The sequence below is a fragment of the Coenobita brevimanus genome, chromosome 57, assembly GCF_032717465.1.
Source record: "Coenobita brevimanus isolate Jiangsu-jjx chromosome 57, ASM3271746v2, whole genome shotgun sequence".
In the NCBI taxonomy this organism is placed as follows: Eukaryota; Metazoa; Arthropoda; class Malacostraca; order Decapoda; family Coenobitidae; genus Coenobita; species Coenobita brevimanus.
Window position 1 is genome coordinate 20630378 of NC_137010.1, and position 25695 is coordinate 20656072.

General features: G+C 42.3%; 1 protein-coding gene across 1 annotated transcript in view; it reads left to right on the top strand.

The window, feature by feature from the left end:
* Positions 1–15939, top strand: part of lft (Limb expression 1 family member lowfat) — a 189464-nt gene extending 173525 nt beyond the window's left edge. The window contains exon 4 of the mRNA XM_080274230.1: positions 15499–15939. Coding sequence (XP_080130356.1) covers positions 15499–15939 — 441 coding nt within the window. The remainder of the gene's footprint in view (positions 1–15498) is intronic.
* Positions 15940–25695: the final 9756 nt, after the last annotated feature.

Genomic DNA, 25695 nt, shown 5'->3' on the forward strand with positions numbered 1-25695 from the left:
ACTAGACCACACGGGAATTTTGAGTGTTGTGCAGTGAAAAAAACGGTGTGTTGTGTTAAGGTTTTCAAGTTGGGAGAAAAGACTAAGTAGAAAAGAAATTTAACGTAACTAACCTTCTTTGTTTTGGCTTTGGAAACTTAAAAAACTTGGGAAAAGTTAATGTGCAACACTTAAATTTAATGGAACATTATTTGGACTAAAGTGAACACTGTGAAAAGAACGGACTTCTGTGTGTTAGTGACTAAGTTCAGTGCAAGACTTCAGGAAGAGTGTAGTGCAAGTGCTTCAGGAAATCGTTCTTACTGTCAGAGTCCGAGAGGAGGCGGTTATTCATCGAGGTGGCCAGGGACTTGCTGTAAGTAGCCAAAATGTTTCATGTTGTACTATTTTCCATACTATATTTACCAGAATGTTTCATATTGTATTTTTTCCCATACTATACTTACCAGAAAGTGTCATACTGTACTTCTTTCCATACTAAACTTACCTCATGCATGTGCAGTAGGAATGGGTTTTTCAGAGTTCGGTTAGGTTCGGTTAGGTTAGGTTCGGTTAGAGTCCATAAGTACCAGAATGTTTATTAATGTATGAACATACTTCTAAACCCACATTTTATGTGTCTATTGCATTTATTTCAGTCATTTATGTGCCTTATTGGTGTGATTTGGGTGTTAAATAGGTGCTATGCATGTCCGGAGGGAGTTGTATAGGTGTTTCTCTGTGTTAGGGTCCGTAAGTACAAGTCCATAAGCTGGGGCCCAATATCCGGACAAAACCAATATCCGAACCTACCGATGGCTCTATTGATCCGGATATTGGAGTGATTACTGTATATTTTTTTTCATGAGAATAGATTATACGGCATATTTCAAGCGGAAATAAACAGCGGAAATTAGCGAACAAGTGCACATGAGGTGTTGTCAGGTGATAATTAGCCAATTCCAGGTGTATGGCACTATCACTTACCGTACCTTATTTCTTTGTTGTATATATTATTTGGTATAAGAATAGGGCATAGGGCTAATTTCAATGGATGAAATCAGTGGAAAATTCCAGGGAAGATTTACTTATCGTAGCACGGCCAGGCAGGCGAGAGGAGAGGGTAATGGAGGGAAGGTATGGAGGGGAGTCAAGAACGGGGAGAAATGGCTAAATTGTCAACAATGGATGGGAGTACAGATGAGATTAGGAGTGCTGCCCAGTGTTGGACATTGGCAGTACTGATAGATGATACAAGCTACCACGTGAAAGCCTGGGCGAATTCAAAATAACACAGAATCACAAAAGTGACGCCCCGCTGTATGATTCCTTGCTCCCAAGCATCACGAAAGTGATGCCCCGCGGTTAAGGAATTAAAGTTACTGAGAGAGGAGAGTAGCTGTGAGCTTGTGAACCGATTTTGGATTTTTTTTTTTTCTCTCTGGCCAAATGGGCTCAAATACTTCAATATAAGATCCCTGGCACTAATAAAAGTAGTCACGAAAGCCAGAAAATTGGTTGAATCAAGTCAGGTTGGTGCCACTCTACCTCTGAAATCTTCAAGGTTACTGAGAGAGCAGAGCATCTGTGAGCTTGTGAACTGAATTTTGTGTGTGTGCGTGTGTGTGTGTGTGGGGGGGGGTAAATGGGCTTAATACTTCACCATAAGATCCCTGGCACTAATAAAAGTAATCGCCAAAACAGAAAGTTGGTTGAATCGAGTCAGGTTGGTGCCACTCTGCCTCTGAATCTTCAAGGTTCCTAAGAGAGCAGAGCGGCTGTGTGCCTGTGAAGGCTCACTCATCTCCCTTGCTCTTAAGTCAGTGTTGTAAGTGTAGCAGAAAAATGAAGTTAGCGAGATACGATATTACCGTACTTTGTGGGGTATAAGACGCGCTTTTTTGTTTCAAAATTACCTTCAAATATCCCCATGCATCTTGGAGGCCAGAATTCTAGTTCGCTTGGCTCCATTTAGAAAAATCTCTTATACTGATGATCATTTTTCTGCTTGGCAGTCATGAGTATTTTCTAGAGTATAAAAACCTTTGATTTATTGTAGAAAGTTACATTCACTTCTGTATATACTCAGATTTTACAAGTAGAAACACCCAAGTTCAAATACTGAACACTCAAGGTTTGTTTACAACTGGCCATGTGACCGTCTAGGGGTTTAGCGGTATAGCAATTTAGCATCATGCAGTCACCCTACTCTAGCTAGCAAGCATGTTCTCTGGTGAACCTCCTGCTAACCTTCTGAAATGCAGTCATGATCACTTTGAATGTCATCCACTCACTAACTAGGAAGGGAATCAATCATATTGGAGATGTTGGCCAGCATGACTGCTGAGTCATTATTACAAATGTTTATCCCACATGGAAGTTCAATAACCCTTGTTAGGCTGACTTCTCTGATATTTTGTTTCATTCAAAACTGGAATATCATAGAAGGAAACAGTCTTATTTTACTGTTAGTGAAAAACGTGAAAAAGTTGCAACATTAGACAATACTGCCTGAAATTACAGCATTTTAGCGGTTTAGCTCCTAGTGTTCACCCAGTTGGAAGGTAGCATGATCACTTGTGAACTCCTCGCTAACCTTCAGAAAGGCAGTCATGATCACTTCACTTGCCATCTACTCACTAACTAGCAAGGTAGTCATATTGGAGATGTTGGCTAGCATGACTGCTGAGTCATTATAACAAACATCTGTCCCACATGGAAATTCAATAACCTTTGTTAGGCTGGCTTCTCTTACTGATATAGTGTTTTGTTTCATTCGAGACAAGAAAACAGTCTTATATTACTGTCAGTGAAAAATGGGAAAGACAGTTGCAATATTAAACAATACTGCCTGAAATTACAGCATTTAAGCAGTTTAGCACCCAGGGTCACCCAGTTGGAAGTTAACATGACCACTGGTGAACTGTCTGCTAACCTTCTGAAAGGCAGTCATGATCACTTTACTTGCCGTCCACTCAAGGCAATTATATTGGAGAGAGGTTGGCTTGTGAGACTGCCTGAAATTACAGGTACACTGTGATTTTCAGCCGTGACTGTTGTACTTTAGCAGTGTTGAATCAGGGATCTGACACTTACAGTATTATGTAGCTGGATAGCTCATGTTTGGCATTTTCTTTGACTAAACTGTTAGAATAAAACAGGATAAAAACAAAGGCTCTCCCTTGCTCACCTAACCTTTCCGCAGTAACTGGTAGAAAATGGAGGTTGTGTCAGGATTTTGATAACATTTAATGAGAAGTATTGTGTGTAAGAGAGTTGGATGGTAGAATGAATGTGTCGGTACCTATCTGTCTATAATTTTATTTATCTGCTTCTCTGTCTGATATTCACTGGCATTTCCAGTGCAGAATTATGTTCTGATATTTGAAAATGGGCCTGCATTTCTCTTGCACTATCCTTAGAGCTGTCACTTAACATACAGTGGTATAGCAACTGGGAGACAGCAGTGTTATGAAGGCATAACAATGGATGTTTAAATGTCTTCACAAAAGTAGATATGTTTTGAGGTGAATGACTGTTTTTCGTAAATTGTGAACAGTTATGAATGCTTTGTTAATTTTTGATGCTGTGAGGCAAACGACACTGTCAGTGAGGGAGTGATATTGAGGAGAGGGTAGAGGCAGCTGTACAACTTATTCCCTAAAACCTTGCCATAAAACTTCAGTTGTAAAACATTTTAATTTGCTTTTGTTTAGTGTGTATATAAAAGTGCTACATTTATTTTATTATTATTATTATTATTATTATTATTATTATTATTATTATTATTTCCTCTTCCTTCTGCTTATGGGTGACTCTACACAGTGACAAGCCAAATGGTTTCCTGCACACCAGGAAATCATTTACTATGCTTGGTGGTAACCATATAACCAAAGTATGGCACCTGGTGGTTTAGTGGGTAATTACAGCACTCCAATCGGATTGAGCCGATGAAGGTTTATATCTAAGGGGTGTTTGGGGTGTATTGCTCACGTAATGCCACTCGGGGATAAGTGAGGCAGGTCACTCTCATCTTAAATGTCAGGACCAACTTCCCTAGCCCCTGGCTTCTACGCTCCTCATGGGACAACGTAGGATTGGATGATGGATGGATGGCTGGATGGATTTTTAGTGTTATTATTATAACTGTATTATTATTGTGGAGGTATTCAGAGGTTAGGGAAAGTTCTTCATTAGTGATGGCAACGCAGTCATGTTCAGGAGGATGTTTGCTGAGCAGAAAAGACTCATGTCGTATTTCATTTGGTTTGTTTTCAGTGAAGTGAATATGTTGTGTGTAGGTAATGAGACATCAGGAGCAAGTTATATTAACTACATCACACTGAATCGAGATCAAATGTGGGAAAATATCGTAACACTGGAGGTTTGGGGCATGAATCTGACCAGTACGGGGTACTTTTAGGGTAAATAAAATGCTGTAAATGTTCCCTGTAATTGATTTTTAAAAATCTGTTTGTGTTGTCTGTGATTGTAATACACAGTACAAGCAGGCATTTGATTTGGAGATGAAGTGTATTCCTGCATTTAATGGCCTATATATTTTCTTAAATGAATGAAAGAAGTTTTACTGAGTTTTGTTGTTTTAAACTAATTTCATGAAAAATAAGTAATCCCTCTAATATCCGAACGCCCAATATCCGAACATCCCCACTAACCGGACATAATCGTCCCAGGATCCAATATTTCCAAAATGGTTCGAAAACCGCAAAAAAAATCGAAAAAAAAAACGAATTTTTCCCGCCCGTAATTTGAACTTGTCGCGAACAGCGCGGGACAGCTTTGTTGTGGCATGTCATTCCTCCGACGTCTGATAGAGCACCGCTGCATCCTCCCCACTATCTGCCTGTCTCACCGCGAGTGCACGCTCGTCGTCATGGCTGCCCACGTGTTCGTTTTTGTGGTGGTTCCTTACCTGCTGCAGGCACTTCTGCTGCTCTTGGGCCTCTTATTAGTGTGTGTGATGATGGCCCCACTGCCTGAGAAGAGGAAGAGAGTGGTGTTGACTCTGGGGAAGAAACGGGAGATATTGGAGAAGGTACTGTAGATGCGGGATGGTCTTCTTCCCGCATCCTCCGCGAGTTAAACCTGGCCCGATCTACTTTGTTCGATACCAAGAGATCCCGAGACAAACTCATGCAGTACACGGCTGACTTCTCGTCAAGAAGCAAACGCAACGTGGAGAGGAAGGTGATGTTTACTCCCAAGTTTGCTGAAATCGACCACTCCACGTTGATTTGGTATCGACAGCAATGTGCTGCTGGTGTGATGGTACGTGGTACAGAGCTGAAGGCTGCTGCCGAGAAGTTCGCCAGGCTTCACGACGCCCTAGACTTCAAGGTATCCGAGGGTTGGCTCTTCGCGTTCAAGTTACTGCATAACCTTACCAACCGTAAAGCTCATGGCAAAGCTTTGGACGCTAACGAGAATGGAGTTGACGAGTTTCGGCACAAGGTGAAGGGCTTGATCGACAGGGAGGGCCTCATTCTCGGTCAAGTCTACAATGCTGACGAAACTGGTTTATTCTATCGCTCTTTGCCAACGAACACTCTAGCTGAGGAGACGGAGAAGCGTGTACCTGGCTGCAAGCTCTCCAAGCAACGGATATCTGCTTTGTGTTGTGCCAATGCTAACGTCATGCACCGGCTTAAGCCCGTTATTGTTGGCCGTTCAAAGCAGCCTCGGTGTCTTCATGGGGTGATGGATGTCCTTCCTGTCGTCTGGTACCATTCTTTGAAGGCATGGTTTACAGCCCAGATCTTCAAAGACTGGTTCCACCGCCACTTCGTCAAGGAGTTCATCAGTTACCAGACGACACTGGGAATCCCGCGCGACCAGGTAAAGCCCCTCCTTCTCCTCAACAATGCACCTGCCCACCCATGCGGCAAGGACTTGGTGGCTGAGAATGGCCAGATTAGGTGCACGTTTCTGCCACCTAATACGACTGCTCTCATCCAACCAATGGACCAAGGAGTGATCGTGGCAACAAAGCGCCTATACCAACGGAAGTTCCTGGACGAGGTGATGGTTGTTCTCGAAGACGAAGACGAGCGCAGGGAGGGACAGGACACGCGAGGCCAGCGGACTTTGGAAAACCTTCGCCGCTACAACATCAAGTCTGCAATCTACAACTGGGCCAGTGCATGGAAGGAAGTCCATATCAAGACTCTAGAAAATGGTTGGTCTCGTCTGCTTATCGGAACAGATGTGGAGTACGATTTTCTAGGGTTTGATGTGGATGACTTCCATGCACGGCTACATACGCACGGTGACGATGTTGATGTGGACGATGTGCGTGAGTGGTTGGATGACGACGAGGGCAATCCTGGGTATCAGATATTGTCTGATATCGAGATCGCGTTATCAGTTGCAGGTGTCAGTACCCAGCTTGAAGATTCCGATGAGGATGGCGACGATGATGCGGACTCCTCTCAGCATGACACTACTCCAGCCATCCCCAAGCTGAGTGCATTCCGGGAACACCTAGAGTTCGTTCTCGACTACCTGGAACACCCGGACTGCGACAGGGAGATGGGGCCCTTGGGACTTGTGGAGGAAGTGCGTGCTTTCAGGCAGCACATCATCAATCGTCAGAATCGTAGTTCCTTGCGTCAATCAACAATTGACAGTTTTTTCAGGCCCGTGACCCCCGCTGTACCTAGCCCTGGCTCCGCTCCGTTGCCTCCCCAATACAGGCCCTCATGCTCCAAGCCACAGCCCAGCACATTAGCCACGGTGGAGTCACCGCTCGACGTGAGTTTGCATCTATCTTCAGAGTCGTCTGCAGTGGGTACGCCATCACCGCGACCCAGCGACGCACCCCTAGGTCACCTGCCAGTGATACTCTCGGACTCTGACAGTGAATAAACAGCAAGAACTTCTCCACTAGACCACACGGGAATTTACAGTGTTGTGCAGTGAAAAAAACAGTGTGTTGTGTTAAGGATTTACAGTTGTGAGTGAAAAGACAAATTTGGAACAAAATTTAACGTAAATAGACTTGTTTCTTTTTGCTCTAGAAAATGGTTAGAAGAGTGGGAAAAGTTAAAGTGCAGAGTGCAACACTTAGTAAGTTACAATGGAGCATAAGTTAGACAAGAGTGCGCACTGTGAAGAGAACGGACTTCTGAGTGCGATTGACTAAGTTCAGTGCAAGACTTCATGAACAGTGTACTGGAAGTGCTTCAGGAAATCCTTCTTACTGTCAGAGTCCGAGAGGAGGTGGTTATTCATCGAGATGGCCATGGACTTGCTGTAAGTAGGCAGAATGTTTCATACTGTACTTTTTTCCATACTATACTTACCTCAAACACCTCATTTCACTCTTTAATGTCCTTTATTGGTGTGAATAGGGTGTTAGGAGCTATGCATGTGCAGTAGGAAGGTGTTTTTCTGAGTTAGGCTAGGTTTGGGTCCATAAGTACCAGTCCAGGAGCCAGTAACCAGAATGTTTAATATTGTATGAACCTACCTCTAAACCCTCATTTTATGGTTCTTTTGCATTTATTTCAGTCATTTATGTGCCTTATTGGTGTGATTTGGGTCTTAAATAGGTGCTATGCATGTCCAGAGGGAGTTGTATAGGTGTTTCTCTGAGTTAGGGTCCATAAGTACAAGTCCATAAGCTGGGGCCCAATATCCGGACAGGACCACTATCCGGACCTGCCTATGGCCCTATTATGTCGGATATTGGAGGGATTACTGTACTTATCTCTATATACTGATACATATTTATTGTACAGTACTTTAATGGAGATGAACGTTAAGTCTCAAATTATTGTACAAAAGGATTGGACTTCATAAACGTAGTGTTAAGATGGCGTCTGGTTACAAAGTAACTTTTTGTAAGAAAGGGGTTGTGTGTTTGTTTTCTTCTCTTGTACCCCCCTTTTATGTAAAAATAAAGAAACCAAAGACATATACTGCACTGAATAGAGATTCTGAAAGGTGTACTTCATAAAGTGTTAAGAGATGTATGCTGATGATCTGGTGTTGATTACAGAAAACTAAAGGGAGATGGAGGAAAGATTTAGGAAGTGGAGAGATGGTGTGGGGCACAAGGGCTTAAGGGTAAATGCAGATAAAACAAAAGTGATGATATCTTGGGTTGGTGGCGGTACTGTCAAAGACGAGGGAGAGTGACCATGTGCAGTTTGCCACATAGGCATGGGAAGTAATTCCATCTTGTGCAGTGTTAGTGATAAATGGGTGCACAAGAGATGTAATGGTATCAGAGGTAGACTGCGAGATAATGCTGATTTTATGTGTGCGTCGTGTCAGGGAGAGCAGGTGGAGATTGTGAGGCGTGAAAAGATTGTGGTAGGTGGGGGTGCCCATCATCCACTCACTCATTGTAGAGGTGCCATATGATCTCTACACTGAGTGACAAGCCAAATGGCTTCCTGTATCCAGGAAACCATTTACTATGCTGGGTGGTAACCATATAACTGGGGTTTCTGGCAGGGTTAAGTGTCCCCAAGATTCCCTTATCCAAAACCACTTAATCATGGCAGTCATTTCAGAGAGCCTCGGAGGGTCCAATACCTGCTCAGGGCCCCAACCAAATGGGCAGACTCGCGTGGCCATGTGGAATGTGAGAGAGGTGAATGAGGAGAGCAAGAGGGTGGAAGTGGTGAATATGTTTAAGAGTGTGAGATATGCCGTGATGGCATTGTGTGAAACGAAGATGAAAGGGTGCAAAGTGGAGGAGTGGGAGAGTGTGAAATGTGTAAGATCTGGAATGAGTGGGCAAGGAAGGTGCAAGGAAGGAGTTGCTTTGTTGATGAATGAGGTGTGGCAGAGCGGAATGAGAGACTACAAATGTGTCAGCTCGAGGTGTATGTATGTCAAGTTCAAGTTTGAGAAGGTGAAAGTGGCAGTGATTGTGGCGTATGCACCGTGTGAGGACAGGAGTGAGAGAGAGAAAGACAGGTTTTGGGATGAGCTGGGTAAAGTAGTGGGAGAAATGCCCAGTAGCTATGATGTGATTGTGATGGGGGATATGAATGGAAGAGTAGGCACTGGTCCCGAGGATGACATAATGGGTTGCTATGGAGTACCAGGAGAAAATGATAATGGGAAGAGACTAAAGGATATGTGTCAGGAGAGGAGGTTGTGCATTTGTAACTCGTATTTCAAACACAGAGATGCACATAAATATACATGGAATAGAGGGAACGGGGATCATGTTGAAAGAAGCCTGATTGATTATGTGCTCTTAGAGAGGTCGATGATGGGAATGGTTGCTGTTATGAGGGCTGTGAGAGGACGATGTGGAGGTCTGTCAGATCAAATGATTGTGGTATGCAAGATCAAGCTGAGAGGAGTGAGGTGGATCAGGAGAGAGAGAAGCAGTCAGGGAGAAAGACTGAAGGTTGAGAAGCTGAGGATCAAAGAAATGGCAGATGAATACAGGACCAAAGTAGAGGACGAGTTAAAATTACTGAATTGGAATGAAATGGATCTGGACAGACTGTGGAATGCATATAGGGATTGCTTAGTTAGGAATGCTAAAGTGGTTTGTGGTGTGGCAAGAGTAACAACAAAGAAGAAAAGTACGGCATGGTGGGATAAGGAGGTAAAGAGAGTGGTGGAGGAAAAGAGGAAGAAGTGGCTAAAGTGGTTACAGGATAGGGGTTCAGTTGAAATAAGAACTGAATATGTTGAGAACAAGAAGCATGTAAAGAGACTAGTGAAGAGGAAAAAGGAGGAGGAAAATGAGGATCTAGGAAGAAAAATGAATGCGAACTACTCTGAAAATAGAAAGTTATTCTGAAAAGAGTTGCGGAAATGTGGAAGTGAAAGGGAAAGAAATGGGATGGTGTGAAGGATGCAGGTGGTAGATTATTAACCCATGGAAATGAAGTAAGGACCAGATGGAAAGAATATTTTGAAAGCCTGATGAATGGGGATAGAGAGAGCAGAGCAGCTGTAAACATGCTTGGTTTTGGGGGTGTGCAGAGAAGGAATGCAGTGCCAGGAGACGTGACACTCGCACTGGTGAAGAGTGCTGTGCAGTGGCTGAAAAATGAGAAAGCAGCTGGGGTTGATGAGGTGTATGCAGAAATGCTTAAATGTAGTGGAGAGAATGGAATGAAGTGCTTGTTGGAGATATGTAAGAAGGCATGGATGAAACTGGGCCTGCAGAGTGGAAAAAGGCTGTGATTGTACCCCAGTACAAAAATAAAGGTGAACGAAGTGAGTGCAAGAATTATTGTGGCATAAGCTTACTGATTGTGGTGGGGAAGGTATATGGAAGAATTATTATAGAGAAAGTAAGAGAGATATCAGAAGTCCTAGGAGAGATATCAGAAGTCCTAGTGAGTGATGAACAGGGTGGCTTTAGGAGTGGCAGAGGATGTTTGGACTAAATATTTGCAGTGAGACAGATAGTAGAGAAGGCTTGCGAGAAAGACCATAAGGTGTTTATGGCATTCATAGATTTGGAAAAAGCCTATGACAAAGTGGACAGAGAAGGATTGTGGAAAGTTTTGCACATGTACGGTGTAGAAGGTAAGCTGCTAGGTGCCGTCAAGAGTTTTTAGGATGGTAGTGAAGCATGTGTCAGGGTTAATGGGCATCTAAGTGAATTGTTCACAGTCAGTGTGGGTGTGTGACAAGGTTGTGTGATGTCCCCATGGTTGTTCAATGCATATATGGATGGGGTGATGAGAGAAGTGAAAATACGAGTAATGGAGAGAGGGATGGCATTGGTAATGAATAGTGATGGATGGAATATCTCTAATTTGTTGTATGCTGATGATGCAGTACTGCTTGCAAGTACCGGACAAGAACTTGGTAGGCTAGTGCAGAGTTTTACTGATGTCTGTAGGTGTCGTTCCTTGAGAGTAAATGTAGAAGAGAGTAAAGTGATGGTTATTGAGAGAGAAGGTGACTCCCAGTGCAATGTAACAGTGAATAGAGAGAGACTGGAATTGGTGAGAGAGTTCAAATACCTGGGCACAGTGATAGAAAAGAGAGGAAAATGTGCAAAAAAAGTTGAAAGTAGAGTGACACAAGGAAGAAAAGTAGCTGGTGCAATGAAGGCCTTGATAAGAAAGAGGCTTGAGTGTTGCAGCTGCACGAGTCATACATGAAGGAGTGTTAGTGCCAACTTTAACATATGGATGTGAGACTATGGTGTAGCATGAAAATGAAAAGTCAAGCGTAAGATCAGTGGAGATGAGACTGCTGAGGAATGTATGTGTAGCACAGAGGGTGGATAGGATATGAAGTAATGTGATTCGTGAAAGTTGCAGAGTGAGGAAGTTGGTGGACACCAGAATTGAAGAGAGTGTACTGAGATGGTATGGTCATGTGGAGAGAATGGATAACAACATAGTGGTGAAGAAGGTTATCTGAGCAAATTTGAAGGAGGGAGGAGGCGAGGTAGGCCAGGGAGAAGGTGGAGAGATACAGTGGATGAATGTGTGAGGAAGAGAGGTTTGGAAGTCGGTGAGGCTAGGGAACTGACAGGAGATCGAGCTGGCTGGATGAATTTTGTGAGAAGTGCATGATCAGGGATTTTTGGCACTCCTTTTTAACGTGGCAATGTCTAGATTGACTCTGTCTGCTACGATTATGTGAAGCTACAGGACGTGGTGAATATTTCTGGCGTATCCGTTAGAGCCAGGATTCCAGGGGCTTGAATGATGAGTGAATGGAAGCATGGCCCATTGGACTGGGCAATTTTGGGTTGTCTGGACATTGCTACTCCTCACCCTGCCCTTGGGTGGGAAAGGAGGTCCGGATGATGATGATGATGAAAAGATTGAACTTGCTGATGAGTCTCTTGAGTGTGTGGAAGAGTTTTGTTATTTGGGAGACATGTTGTGTGCTGGAGGTGGGGCTGGAGCTGGCTCTGTGGCTAGGGTGAGAAGTGGTTGGAAGAAGTTCAGGGAGCTATTGCCTCTCCTGACATTGAGATGACTCTCCCTACGTGCTAAAGGGTCTTTGTATGCAGCCTAATGCTCTATGGTAGTGAGACCTGGGCAGTAAAGGAGGAGGATATTCGCAGGCTCAGACGTACAGAAATTACAATGATTAGGTGGATGTGCAGTGCGTCCCTCCGTGCAAAGCCTGGGGGGGCTGGGTTTATGATGGAAGAGTTGAGAGGTAGGATGGGACTGGAGTGTATTGGTATTGTGATGAGGAGAGGTAGATTGAGGTGGTTTGGGCATGTGGAGAGGATGGGGGATGATAATTGGGTGCAGAAGGTGAGAAGTGTTAATATTGGGGGTGGGGTTATGAGGAGTAGACCTAGAAAGATGTGGGACGAGGTCATTAAGTATGACCTCAGGGTTAAGGACTGAACAGGGAGGCTGCCATAGGTCGAGCAGCATGGAGAGCCCCCATTAGGTGATCAAGGCTGATGCATGCAAGCATGTTGGAGCCTTCAAAAACGAAAACGATGGTGTCATGGAACTAAGTAACACTTTGAAAGGAAGGGGTAGTTTGTTTTCTTGTCTTGTACCCTTCTTTACATAAAATTAAAGAAACCAAAGACAGATATACAGTACTGAATAGAGATTCTGAAAGGTGAGTGTGTATTTGAGTGAGAAATACTCATATCAAGCAACCTTTTTGTAGTCTTGGTCAAGACATACTTTTTTCTCAGAACTGCCCTTCCAGAATTAGGGTGCATCTTTCACACTGCAGCATTTAATATGCCGCAAAATACGGTACCTTCCATTTTACTTCAGTTGCTTGCAATGACTTCTCAGTGCTGCAGGATGTAGATCTACGTCACCGGCGTTTTTGAAGGGGATGGAGATCTACGTTGCTAGCACGGTACGGGTTAAAACTTATCACTTTCTGCACCCAATTATCATCCCCCATCCTCTCCACATGCCCAAACTATCTCAATCTACCTCTCCTCATCACATCACCAATACACTCCAGTCCCATCCTACCCCTCAACTTCTCCATCATAAACCTATCCCCCCCCCCCCCCAGGCCTCACACTCAGGGACACACTGCACATTCACCTAATCATTGTCATTTCTGTATGTTTGAGCCTGCGAATATCCTCTTCCTTTACCGCTCAGGTTCCGCTACCATACAACATTACATTCCTAACAAATGCTGCAAACAAAGATCCCTTAACAGAGGGAGAGCCCTCTTCATGTTAGGAGAGGCAACAGCTCTCTGAACTTCTTCCAACCACTCCTTACTCCAGCCCCACCTCAAGCACATAACATGTTTCCAAATAACAAAACTCATCCACACACTCAAGAGACTCACCAGCAAGTTCAGTCCTTTCACACCTGATTATCTCCACCTGCACTTCCTGACTCACTGTACATATGAAATCAGCATGATCTCGCAGTCTACCTCTAATACCACTACATCTCTTGTGCACCTACTTATCACAAACACTGCACAAGATTGAATTACTTTTTATGCCCTTGTGGCAAATTGCACATGGCCACTCACGCTCTTATTTGACAGTACCGCCACCAGCCCTAGATACCTCACTTTTGTTTTATCTGCATTCATTCTTAAGTCCTTGTGCCTCAAACCATCTCTCCACTTCCTAAATCTTTCCTCTGCCTCCCGTTCATATTCTGCAATCTACTTCAAATCATCAGCATACAACATCTCCCATAGGAGTCCATTTCTGAAGCCATGTGAGGGGGCTTCAAGTACCGTGATAAAACAACAGGGGTCTGAAAACTTACCCCTGGTGCACACCGACATTCATGGAAAACTCATCACTCAGATTTCCATTCACCCTTACCTGGGTGCGAGCACCCGCATACGTGGCCATAACCACACTAACCAGCCACTTCTCAATCCCAAGCTTTCTCATTGTGCACTTCACCACCTCTCTAGGGACTTTGTCAGTGCCTTTTCCAAATCAACCAAAACAAAGTACATTTCCTTTTTCTTTCCAATATATTTTTCCTGAAGCCGACAAAGAATGACTATGGCATCAGTGGTCCCATTGCTTGGCATAAACCCAAACTGCATCTCATCAGTATTCACTCTTTCTCCAGTCATACCTTCTAGAACTCTCTCCATTACCTTCATTATCTGGTCTGAAAGTTTTTTGCCTGTATAATTCCTTTTTCCAGGACATCACCCTTTCCCTTGTGCACATTTAAAATTACACTTTTTGACCCTGTTTACACGTGGCATTTTTGAATGCGATGTTTCCCGCTTTTCCCTGGTGGAAATACGGTCAACCATATGAAAACCATGAACCGCTGAACAAACGCTCAGTAGGAAGGGAAATGTCGGATTGTGCGTTTGGACCAGCGGTTGAGAAAAACTCAGGGTAACGTGTGTACGGTTCAATACACTACCATTGTCTTTGCTAACGCATGTTTGAAAATGCCTTGTGTGAACAGGGCCTTTAGCCATATCATCTGGGACAGAACACTCATATATAATCGTATTTATCAGGTCAGTGACTAACCCCACTCCCTTGTCTCCTGAGACTTTCAACATTTCAGCAGTCAACCCAGACACACGTGCTGCCCTCCCCACCTGCATCCTGCCTGTTGCACTGCTTACAGTAGCAGCATCAATCAAAGGCCAAGGGCCAAACACTGGATCTGCAGACTCCAAACCCTCCCTGTCCCAGTCAAACTCTTATTCAACAACCGGGTGTAATGCTTTCTCCATGCGTCTTCAGTATCTTCGCTGTTCACCACAACCCTTCCTTCATCATTCACACACTGCGCACCTATGATATCCTCATGCTCTCTTTTCATCTAGTTTGCCATCTTAAATATCATATTCTTCCCTTCCACGCGTTTTAGGTTATCAAGCAAAAGTCTCTGTGACTCAAACTTCACCCTGTAAACCTCTTTTCTAGTCCTACGCATGGCAGCCAAGTATTCCTCTCTGTTTACCATCCTTCATCTATTCCCTGAAAAGCCATCTTTTCTCCTTAATTGCCATAAATGTTTGGACCAAGTAGGCAAGCCTCAAGCCCCTATGCTCCTGATGGGGCGGTAAAGGATTGGATGATGGTCTACAGCAGATCCCACAAAATGTGTAAAATTCAGTGGACTTTTTTCAGTCAGAAATAAATGCACTTGTTTTTTTACATGGCAGTGTAAATTCTGCTTTGCCAGACAAATGTTGAATGGGTGCTTTTGTTGAAAATAGCAGCAAGTATTTTAATCCCTTTAGCTGTGATTTCTCATTTTTAGATGCATATTGCTCTATTAGCCATTTTGACTACCAGAAATTTCTTTTAAGCTAAATAATAATACATTATCTGGTAGCATCAAGAATCAAATTTTAAACATGTCCTGGTACAGAAGAGTTTGGTGGATATTCATTCTGACTCCTTCATTGCCTGAAATCTCTCCAAAGGTGAAAAAAATAATCTGGTAGTAGCAAGAACAAGAATATGAAAGACATGCTGGTAGAGAAGGAGTTAATGTTGCAGAGATGCATTGTTTGGATGGTGATGTGTCTTGTGCAGTGTGCCTTGTAGGTTGTTGTGTGCTGTTGTGATGGTAAAGGTGCGTCATGTCTCTTTTGCAGCACGTAGCTGACTTGTCCCTCCCCCAGGGTGACCCAGATGAAGCAGACAACCCCAGCACGGGTATCGGTGCCTTTCGCTTCATGCTGGAGACCAATAAGGGGCGCACCATGCTTGAGTTCCAGGAACTGATGACTGTCTTCCAGCTTTTGCATTGGAATGGCTCCCTGAAGGCCATGAGGGAACGACAGTGTTCCCGGCAGGAGGTGGTGGCACACTATTCCCATCGCGCCCTTGATGATGATATGCGCTCTCAAATGGCACTTGACTGGATTGCCCGGGAACAAGAGAACCCTGGTGTGATCTCTCGAGAGCTTGGCCAGAGCGAGCGAGAGCTGGAAGCTGCACGTCTGGCTGGCCGGGAGCTGCGTTTCCCCAAGGAGAAGAAGGATATTATGATGCTGGCTTGCTCCCAGCTCTCCCCCTCCCCTCTCGATCCCTAGCCCCTATGCCACTCCCACCCCCTTGCCACGCTGGGGGAGGCAGGGCAGGGCAGGTCGAGCTAGGCAGCCGCGCCACAGTGATATTAGCACCAAGGGGTAGTAGAGGTTAATGCTTTCATCTTGCAAAATCAAAGCTAATTTACAATTCTCTATTTTCTATAATTATTATTATTATAATTATTATTATTATTATCATTTTCATTATTATTATTGTAAAGATTATGTTTTGTACTCTCATTTTTCTGTGTGTGTGTGCTCTTTTGTATATACTGTAAATAATCATTCCAAAGAATTTATTATGTAATTATTAATAATGTTAAGCTTCTGTGGGGTAAAAAAGGTGAGCCTCACATTAAATAATTTGAACCCTGCACACCTGCTCACTCCAGGCTGCTGGATGGTGTTGGCTGCTCACACCTGTCATCACCATGCCTGTCCTGCCACACCTGTTATAACACCTGCCCTCACCACACATAATAATAAACTCATATCACTTTACATGCACAGTTCTGTATCTTGATTGCTGACCCACACCTACTGTACTTAGCATTAACATGACATAGCCTGTTACACACACACACACACACACACACACACTTCATACCCTCCCCCCCCCACACACACTTCATACCCTCCCCCCCCCCACACACACACATACATTTGTACAGAGACTTTCAGTACCCAATACCCAAATTACAGTGATGCTGATGATGGCACATATACTGATTGTGTGATGACTATATTTTTCACCAAGAATATGGCATTTACAAGTATTCATATTTTGTCATGTGCACAATGCTGAGTGCCCAGCCCATGACTGTTACTATTTTTTTTTTTTTTTTTAAGTAGTTATAACAGACCACTGAGCTTCCAGTAAGAGAACTCTTATAGGGCTGGATAATTTCTGTTAAAAATAGTTACTGTATTGTCGTGAATTTCTTGAATTGCCTAAGTTCAGGTTGTGGCATAATATCTGTATTATTGATGTACAGATGCTAGTAACTACCAGGAAGAAGTGTTATAGTCTCCACTCATCTGTTTAAGGAGTAGTAGCAGGTGGTAGTAAAGATTATGGCTATATCAGTTGGCAGGTGTGTTGTACTTAGTGTCGGCCTCTTACACATGTGCTGAAATGTAATGAAATGATGTGGCAGCACTACAGTGTCAGAGGAGTAACCTGAAATTACAGATATGTAGTGATGGTGCTGTGTGATGTAGTGCACTATGATGAGGTGCCTGGTGGCATGATGAATATGCAACAAAGACAGTTTGAAATGGTGTGGGAGTGAGGTGTCAGGTTCAGGTGTGCTTTGATGATGCTGTGGTAAGGATGTTGTGACAGTGAATTGTGATTTATTGTGATGAAGTAATGGTGGGCAATGGTATGAGCTTGATTTTTGGTAAATGTGCTGATATACTGTAATGATGAGGTGTGAGAGGGGTTGGCAGAATGCATCACAACCAAACATGCGAAAAAGTCAAATATGTTGTCAGTCTTATAGCCCACACTAATATCCTTTCCTATATACATCTGTTTTTCTTGTGCATACTGTTATATTCTGCAGTGCCCTACTCAGATTTTTTGAACTTGTGCATTCTGTATACAGCTGAGGATGATATTTACAGTACTCAAACTTCATGACACTTACTATATCTTGCTGTTTGCACTACTTACAGCCCCACTTGCTGACCAGCTCACACATTCACATTTTTTTCTCCTAGCACTGGAACACATCTCAGTCTTCTACACCTCTTACCCTTTACCCCCTCACCTCTGCCCCTTACATGTTGCACTGACAAAACACTATAACAACAGCAGTCAGGTCCTAAGGTTCCCACAGGAGGCAGTGCCACCAGTAGCAGGGTTGGCAGGGGCAGCAGGGTGCAGCAATTTGTACAAGATCTCATGTGCCGGAGTGTCTCACTCACTCCCTTCCGTCTCACTGGCCAGCACCGCTGACACTCCCACCCACCCCAACCCACACCTTCGTACCAGTCTGTAAATCTGGGAGGTGTAGTGTTACCTGAAAATTTTATTATTTTATACACCCACACATATAAGATTACAGTAGCCTAGTCTTAGGCTTCTGCATCTCACAACAGGTAATATGGGACTGGTTGGTACTGTTACTACTATCATGATAACCTTTTTCCAAAATGATTGTATTTAGTCTGTTACCTGGACTTTGTTCTTGGAAAATTCCGGTGTTAAAGATGTACAAGGAACTTATTGGCATGATCATACTGGATATCAAAATGCAGTCTGTGATGAATTTTGGAGCATTTTTAGGTAAAATTCCCCTCTTGTTGTGTGTGATGAATGTAATATATATGGATGAAAAGCTTTAGCATTTTTAGACTTTGAAATGAAGTACTATTTACCATTGTATTATTAAATTTTTTTGAACTTGCTATAAACCATAATTTCAACATCAAAATTTGATTTGGTTCAGTATTATGAAATGAAAAACTTTATTACTCTTTTTTGTACTGTTTGTACACTTTGCTGGTGTAATGGTCAGTTGAGACACATGTGCACCTTTCAACATATTTGTGATGCTGCTTGTTTTGTGTAAATTAAAAAAAAACATAAAAACAAAAATCCACTCATTCCCCCTGTCCCCCTCTCCCTTCCTCCCACAACCTGGCTGAGGGATTTCGAGAGAGAGACAAGTGGTAGTTAGGATCAAACTCTCGGTCGAAGGGTACCAGGGGCACTTCACACTCACCTCACACCTCCTGTTTACCGGTACTTATCCTGATAGTAGTTTCTTGGCCTCAGCTGGATATATTGATTGTTATAGTGTAATTTTAACGTATAACCTGTGGTGTGTGAAGCAAGAATTTTATTCTACAAGAGAAATTTTTTCTCGTCCAGCCTGACCTCAAGCATATCCTGAAAATGATTGCCTATGGAGCAGTGAAAGATGATATTTTTTGCTTGCTGTACCTACTACACTGTGTGATGCCACAGCTCCCAAGAAGTTTACTCAGACTTGTCCAGTTTCTTATTGTATGCTTCATTTTAAAATCTGCGAATGGGTTAATGGATAAACTGTACGCAGATTTAGTAAATAATATATTGTAATATGAGTAAAAGTGGAAAGTACTGAAGTACAGTATAATTTTGGAAAGCAAGAAAATGTGTACAATAAAACAGAATAAAGCATAAGAAGTACAGGCAAACGTCGATTTACGATACCCCTACATGAGATATCCTGGAATAGTGATGGGGGTAGAAATACCACCTTACCCCTCCTATCATAGGCCTACCCCCGGTTTTGCGATGGGTTTTGATCCCCCCCCCCCGATTTTGATGATATTTTAGACAAATTTTGTGATTATGTTGATTTATAAACTGTTTTTAGACTTAGATTAATGTGTTGTAGTCATAGGTGGAGTGAACACTGTCATTTGGGGTACGGATTCTCGCACAGGTAGGGGCACCCACCATTCACTCACTCAGTGTAGTGCTGCTCTCAAATGTCTGCCTTTTCCTCTCTTCCTTCTGTTCTTCCTTTTTCTTCTGGCTGTATTTCTTTCACTCTTTCCTCTTCCTTCAGCCTATGGGTGACATTACACTCCCTCTTCTGTCTTTCTTTCCTTCATTCTCTCTTCCTTCAGCCTGTGGGTGACTACACTGAGTGACAAGCCAAATGATTTCCTGTACACCAGGAAACCATTTACTGCGCTGGATGGTAACCATATAGCCAAATAATGGTGCCTGGTGGTTTAGTGGGTAATTAAGGCACTCCAATTGGATTGAGCCTGTGCAGGTTTATATTCAAGGGATGGTTGGGGTTTGTTGCTTAATGCCACTCAGGGATGAATGAGGCTGGTCACTCCCATATTATAAATAAAGGAGCACAGCAACCAGAACAGTAACAAAAACGACATAAAGAGAGTTGAAAAGCATATCCCAATTGCATTCCCTGTCAAGAGAATTCCCCATAAAGCATTAATGATTCTCCGTCACAACAATTTGCATCTTGGATGATTGTGCATCATTCATATGTTATTTGCATAACAGATGTTTATTTAATTGTCCCGGGACGACCGTCTGATGGTGGGATTGTATACAATGCTGCTGCTGCATCTCTAGCGAGTTTGGATATGAGTCAGAGATCGCATTCTCCAGTGACCTTAACTGGGTACAAGCGAGACAGACACAGGTTTTAGACATAGGTTAGCTTCTTTTACAGTTGTTAGGCCATTTAGATTGGCTTTAATCTTTTTTGGACTCATTTGGGTGGGTTTAGGACTTAGTTAAGGGGGAAACCCAAGGCTCAAAAACACATCCCCATATTTTACATGCTAAATCAACCTCGAGATACGATACCCCACCTAGCGATGGGTTTTTACTTAACCAATTGCATCGTGAAACCGGGGTATGCCTGTATTTATCTTACACCATTAATATAATGGTGGAATAATTGGACTGTTATTTACAGTTGGCACGTTCAACAATATGAATTATGGAACATAATCATATTTACTATAATATGTAGGTATGTCACTGACATTTCAGCTTAAGATTCTTATTAGCAGTATGTGACTTAAAATTTGCCATAATAATTGATGGAAAAACACCCATTATATAATAGTCTGTAACAGTAAATGTTTCATGCACAGGTAGTGTGCATGAAAAAAATTCATTTTCAGCAGGTGAGGGTACAGTTCTTGACCTTAGCAAAAATTTCATTGCATGTAAAAATTGCTGCTTATGATGCTTTAACTGTTCATCCTGATTGAGGTCTTGCTTTCTGAAAGAATACAGTATAGTATACACTCTGAGGCACCAGCTGAGGTGAAGATCAAGTGCTTTGCATATCAGTTTAAGTTTTCAGTAAGTTGCAGAAGGTTTTCAACCACGTTATGTAATGTAAGGCCAGTCACCTGCTCTTAAATGTATTGGACTGCAGTTGCTGAGCCTTAGAGTCATACAAGTTACAAAGGTTACTATGGGACTGGGTTTGTTTTCAGATCTAAGATGAGGGTAAGTCAGGTTTGTCATGATAAAGGAAAGCAGGTATCCAGCGTCAGGTATGAGCTGTATGGATGAAAAATGAAATGACTTTGATTACAGAAGAGATGTTTGAGTTTGAACTAATTCTTTGAGCTAGAAAATGACGTTCAGAGATTTAGAATAAGTACAGTGGTGGTGGTGTTGATGAGCCAGAGTGAGTGTCTGAGGTAAGAGTGGTGTGCCCTTCCAGGTACTCAGTCCCTTGCTCCCACATCCTTTGCCTTTCCACCCAAGTTGTGATCGTGTTGTACGTAACCTACAGTTAAGGTCTCACTGCTTTACTTTCTCCTCATTTTATCATTGTTTGCTGGATTTTACCTTTGTTTTAGTTTCATTTATTATTCCTTATGAATTTTTTATGGCTGTTCTTATTTAATAACTGCTGTTGCTATGTTCATGATTACTGCTTTCATCAGTATAATTTTGATGATGATGATGACTTGTTTATATTTTTCATTTCACATACATGGTGGCCCATATATTGCTCCCTTCTGTCTTGTGCATCATTGGAGTGACTCAGTCTGTTGGTGTATGGAGTGCATATATTTTGACTGCTTTGTAAAAGTAATATTCAGTCAGTCAGTGGAAGTTAAAAAAGGCAGAGAATATAGATCCTGATAAGTGCAAGGGCAGCTAGAAAATGACGTAGGGTAGACAATGGTAATGCCTACTGAGTTGTTCCTGCAATAAAGGAAAGCTGGGATGTGTAATGTATGGACCACCCTGTATATAATGATGTAAATGTTAGTACTGTAGAATGGAGTATCTTTCCCATTGATAAAGACTGTTGGGCCATGTTTCTTAGTACTGTATGTGCAATATTGAGGACAAGCCAGCCTGGAAATTGAATACAGAATAGCTGCAGCAGAAGTGAATGATTGGTGTGATGCTGCAGTAATTGCCAAGGTTGCATTATGATGGGGAAGTGTTGTACGGTTGGGCATTTGAATACAAGTCAAGTGAAGATGGGAACATGGAGGTGATGGTACTACAATTGTAAGCTCTGTACTGTGATGGTCAAATGTTCTGTTGTGCTTGATGGAACTGTGTTGGATGCCACAGATCGTGCAGTGAACACCAGAACACAAACTGTTTGTTTCATTGGGATTGAAATACCAGGAGTTTCAAGAGCATCCATCTCAGAGAAATGTTGTACAGTATAGTGGTTGGGGAAAAAAAAAAAATAGTAACAATGTGCTAGGAAGCTGATCAAGATTTACCCTAAGAGTCAAGAAATCCAGGTGATTGCTGAAAAGCCTGAAAGATAAGGTACAGATTAATGTTTCCAAGTTATGTTCCATCCCAGGATACCACACCAATAAAGTTTATTTGTTGTCAGTTCCGCGGTTGTGGCAAAAGGAATATCGAAAGGATGGGACTGTTGGAAGGGACTGCCAAGGGCGGTGTGTGTGAGTCTTGGTGCCAAATCCTCAGTGCCAACTTAATGATGTCCCTTAACTCTCACTTAGGTTTATATTTTATTCTATGAAAAAAGAGCAGAAACATTTCTTTCTTTTGGTGGTAATATCTCATTTTCATTTTTTCCCCCATCAAGTAGATGAATACCATTATGAAAGATGATACATATTCATGCTGCCAGTCAAAATTAACAGTTTTTTGTTGTCATCATTCAACATGTTTTCAAACAACATAAAAAATATTGATATGTGATCTCAGATGCAGTCAGTTGTTATGTGACATACATCTCACTACAGTATGATATTATGCATTATCACTGACACTTGAAGCCATCCCTGCCAGAAGTTCATAAATGAGAAAAGTAAAAGAATGTCAGAAAATACAGTTTAGTTCTGTTTTGGAGATTTGTCCTGAGGTGAATAACATCATACCTGTATGGCACCAGCCAGAATGATAAGACATCATCATTTTGAATGGGTTGAAATTTTTGTTGTAGAATTGCTCACATATATATATATATATATATATATATATATATATATATATATAGATGGATAGATAGATAGATATAGATATATATACACACACACAATACCCTCGCATCCATTACGTGTTTGTCCAGTATGGTTTGGCAAAGGAGTAAAATAATTCAATACAGTAGAACCTCTTTGGTCCAGACCCCTTTAATCCGGATTTCTGTTAATTCGGACAAAATTTAAAAATAATAAGCTCCAAAAATATGTTGAACGTAATTCTAAAATCATTTTCAGTATCAGTGCGGAAAGCGATCGTCATTCATTTAGTCTCAGATCACGCTAGGTCGCAACATGGGCGCCTGTTTAAACGCACGCTAGTATTCGTTCCATCAACTAGTTCACCAACCATTTATATTTTTACGCTGTATTTCAAAAGTTGATCCTCCTTACCATGCCCCTTAATGCAAGTGTAGCTTCTGCAATGAATAAAGGTGTTAAAAGGAAGCATGTACCACTAAGTATTGCAGATACGGTGAAAATTCTGGATAAACTAGAGGCTGGTGCTCCTCCAGGAACACTCGTGAATGAGTTTGGTATCGCCAAACAAACTGTGTCGGACATCAAGAAAAACAAAGATAAAATTAGACAGTTTGCTTAAAAATTTGCTGTTACAAACAGTGACTGTGGTGAAAATAAAAGAAAAACTCTAAAAATGCCACATATGTTAATAATTAACAAACATACCGTATGTAGATAGTTTATGGTATGAACTGGAGATTACCCTGATGGTCCGGACAACCTGCTAATTCGGACAACCCTTCCCCCCATATAGTCCGAATGAGAGAGGTTCTACTGTACTGTAGTACGGATTTGTTGGGCTATTACGGATCGGCTGCACAAATTGGGTCAAATGCGAAGAGTTCTCTAGTACTGACGTGCTTCGTTCAGTACTATTACCTGCCCAGGCACAGGAAGATGGCATGCACCGAGGAACGTTTCTCTAGTACTGCCGGGCCAGTCCGGTATGCCTTCCTCGTGACTTGTGTCATGTGCCAATCACATTACTGTATTGCACTTCCCCCTGATAACGACGACGATGTCAGTGTTTGACTGTGAGGGATTTATGAGGGAGGTTGAGGCAGAGAGGCCTCCTTAGGATCCTGAGGACCTTCCTTCAGGAGGTCAGTAGGACCTCCTACAGCCTCGGATACCCCTCCCCCTTCTCCCTCCCCAAGCCCATCACCACTCACCTTAACCCCTATGTGGCCGCTGATGTCGAATGACGTTTAGCTGATAAATGGCCACAGGCGTCGTTTGAGCGTGGCCTATAAAAAACTGCAAAAATTTTTTGGAAGTGAACAAACGTTCTGAACATCTTCTCACCCCATCAAACAGTTCAGAGCCTGCTGCTGTGGTGAGTGGATTTTCAATTTTTGGCTCGTGGCTATGCCTATACAAGCACAATAACACCCATTATCTCGAGCTAGGCAGAACATATCATCTTTGTCCTCTTTTGCAGAACACACATAACCACCTTTTTATGATTATGAAGTAATACAGGCACAAACAAAATAGACATGAAAACAAGTGAAAAATATATTTTTGTCTTGGTATCCTTACTTATTTGCTCAGGTGCGCTGAAATGGTTTGGATCATTAGATGCAGTGCAACCTGTAGAAAACTGTGAAAACTTTCGGGATTTGATCATTAGATGCATTGCAACTTGTAGAAAACTGTGAAAACTTTCGGGAAGTGAACAAAAATCTGGGACATGAGACTGACCTTGACTTCACCCTCTCACATATCGTCTGTCAGTTCACTACCTGCTGTTGTAACAAGTGGATGTACGATTTTTTTGCTCTTTGCCATGCCTAAAAATCACATAGTTACAACCATTATCTTGACCCAGACAGAAAATACAATCTTTTTCCTCGCTTGCAAAACACACACAATCACCCTGTTTATGAGACAGCAGTATGTATTGCAAAAATAACAAGATAAAATTATAAAGAATGTAAAATGATAGTAAAAGCTGAACATACTATTACGGAAAAAAATACGTTTTCCCTTGTCTGTAAATGTATTTATTTCTGCTTTGTCCCTGCATTCGTAATAATTACACTTATTCTTAGTTTAGAAACTGCATTACAATTCTATTTTTAGCCATGCTCATGGTGTGGGAGCTCGAAGTTGCGACTCAACTTCCGTATTGCTTATCGAGACTGACCCTCCGCTTTGTTCTCTTGTGGCAGAGCCTAACCTCGTAGGACGTGCAATTTTCTCATTTAGGACTGAAAATTGAACCCTTTCGCTCCCTTTTCCAACCATGGGCACAACGATAACGTAAAAAATAACTCGGAACCACCATTAACATATTTTATATCAAAAAGGTGAAAAAGTATTTTTTTTTTTTCCAGCCATTCCTAACATATTATGTACTAAAATCATTCCATATCATCATATCTCATGTATGTGCAACATTTTAGCACCATTCACTTTGTTTTGGGAGGTAAAAAAAAATAATAATAATAACAACACCTGCCTAGTTGCATTGCAGCAGCGCCCCTGGGTGGGCGGATATCGGTTGCCAATATTTCTGCAACTTCCACGCTCCATTGTAAGCCACAGAATGCGTCTAGGAAGCTGGGATTTGCACTGTTAGGTGCATATGAACTTTCTCTTCAATGTGGCAAGAAAAAAAAAAAATCAATTTTCGAAACTTCAAAAAATGGCCCCGGTGACGGCCTGGCGTGCACGGAAAATTCCGGGCCTTCGGCCACGGAGGGGTTAAGGTGGTAAAATCTTAGTTGTGTCAAAACGTAGTTAAGTTGAATT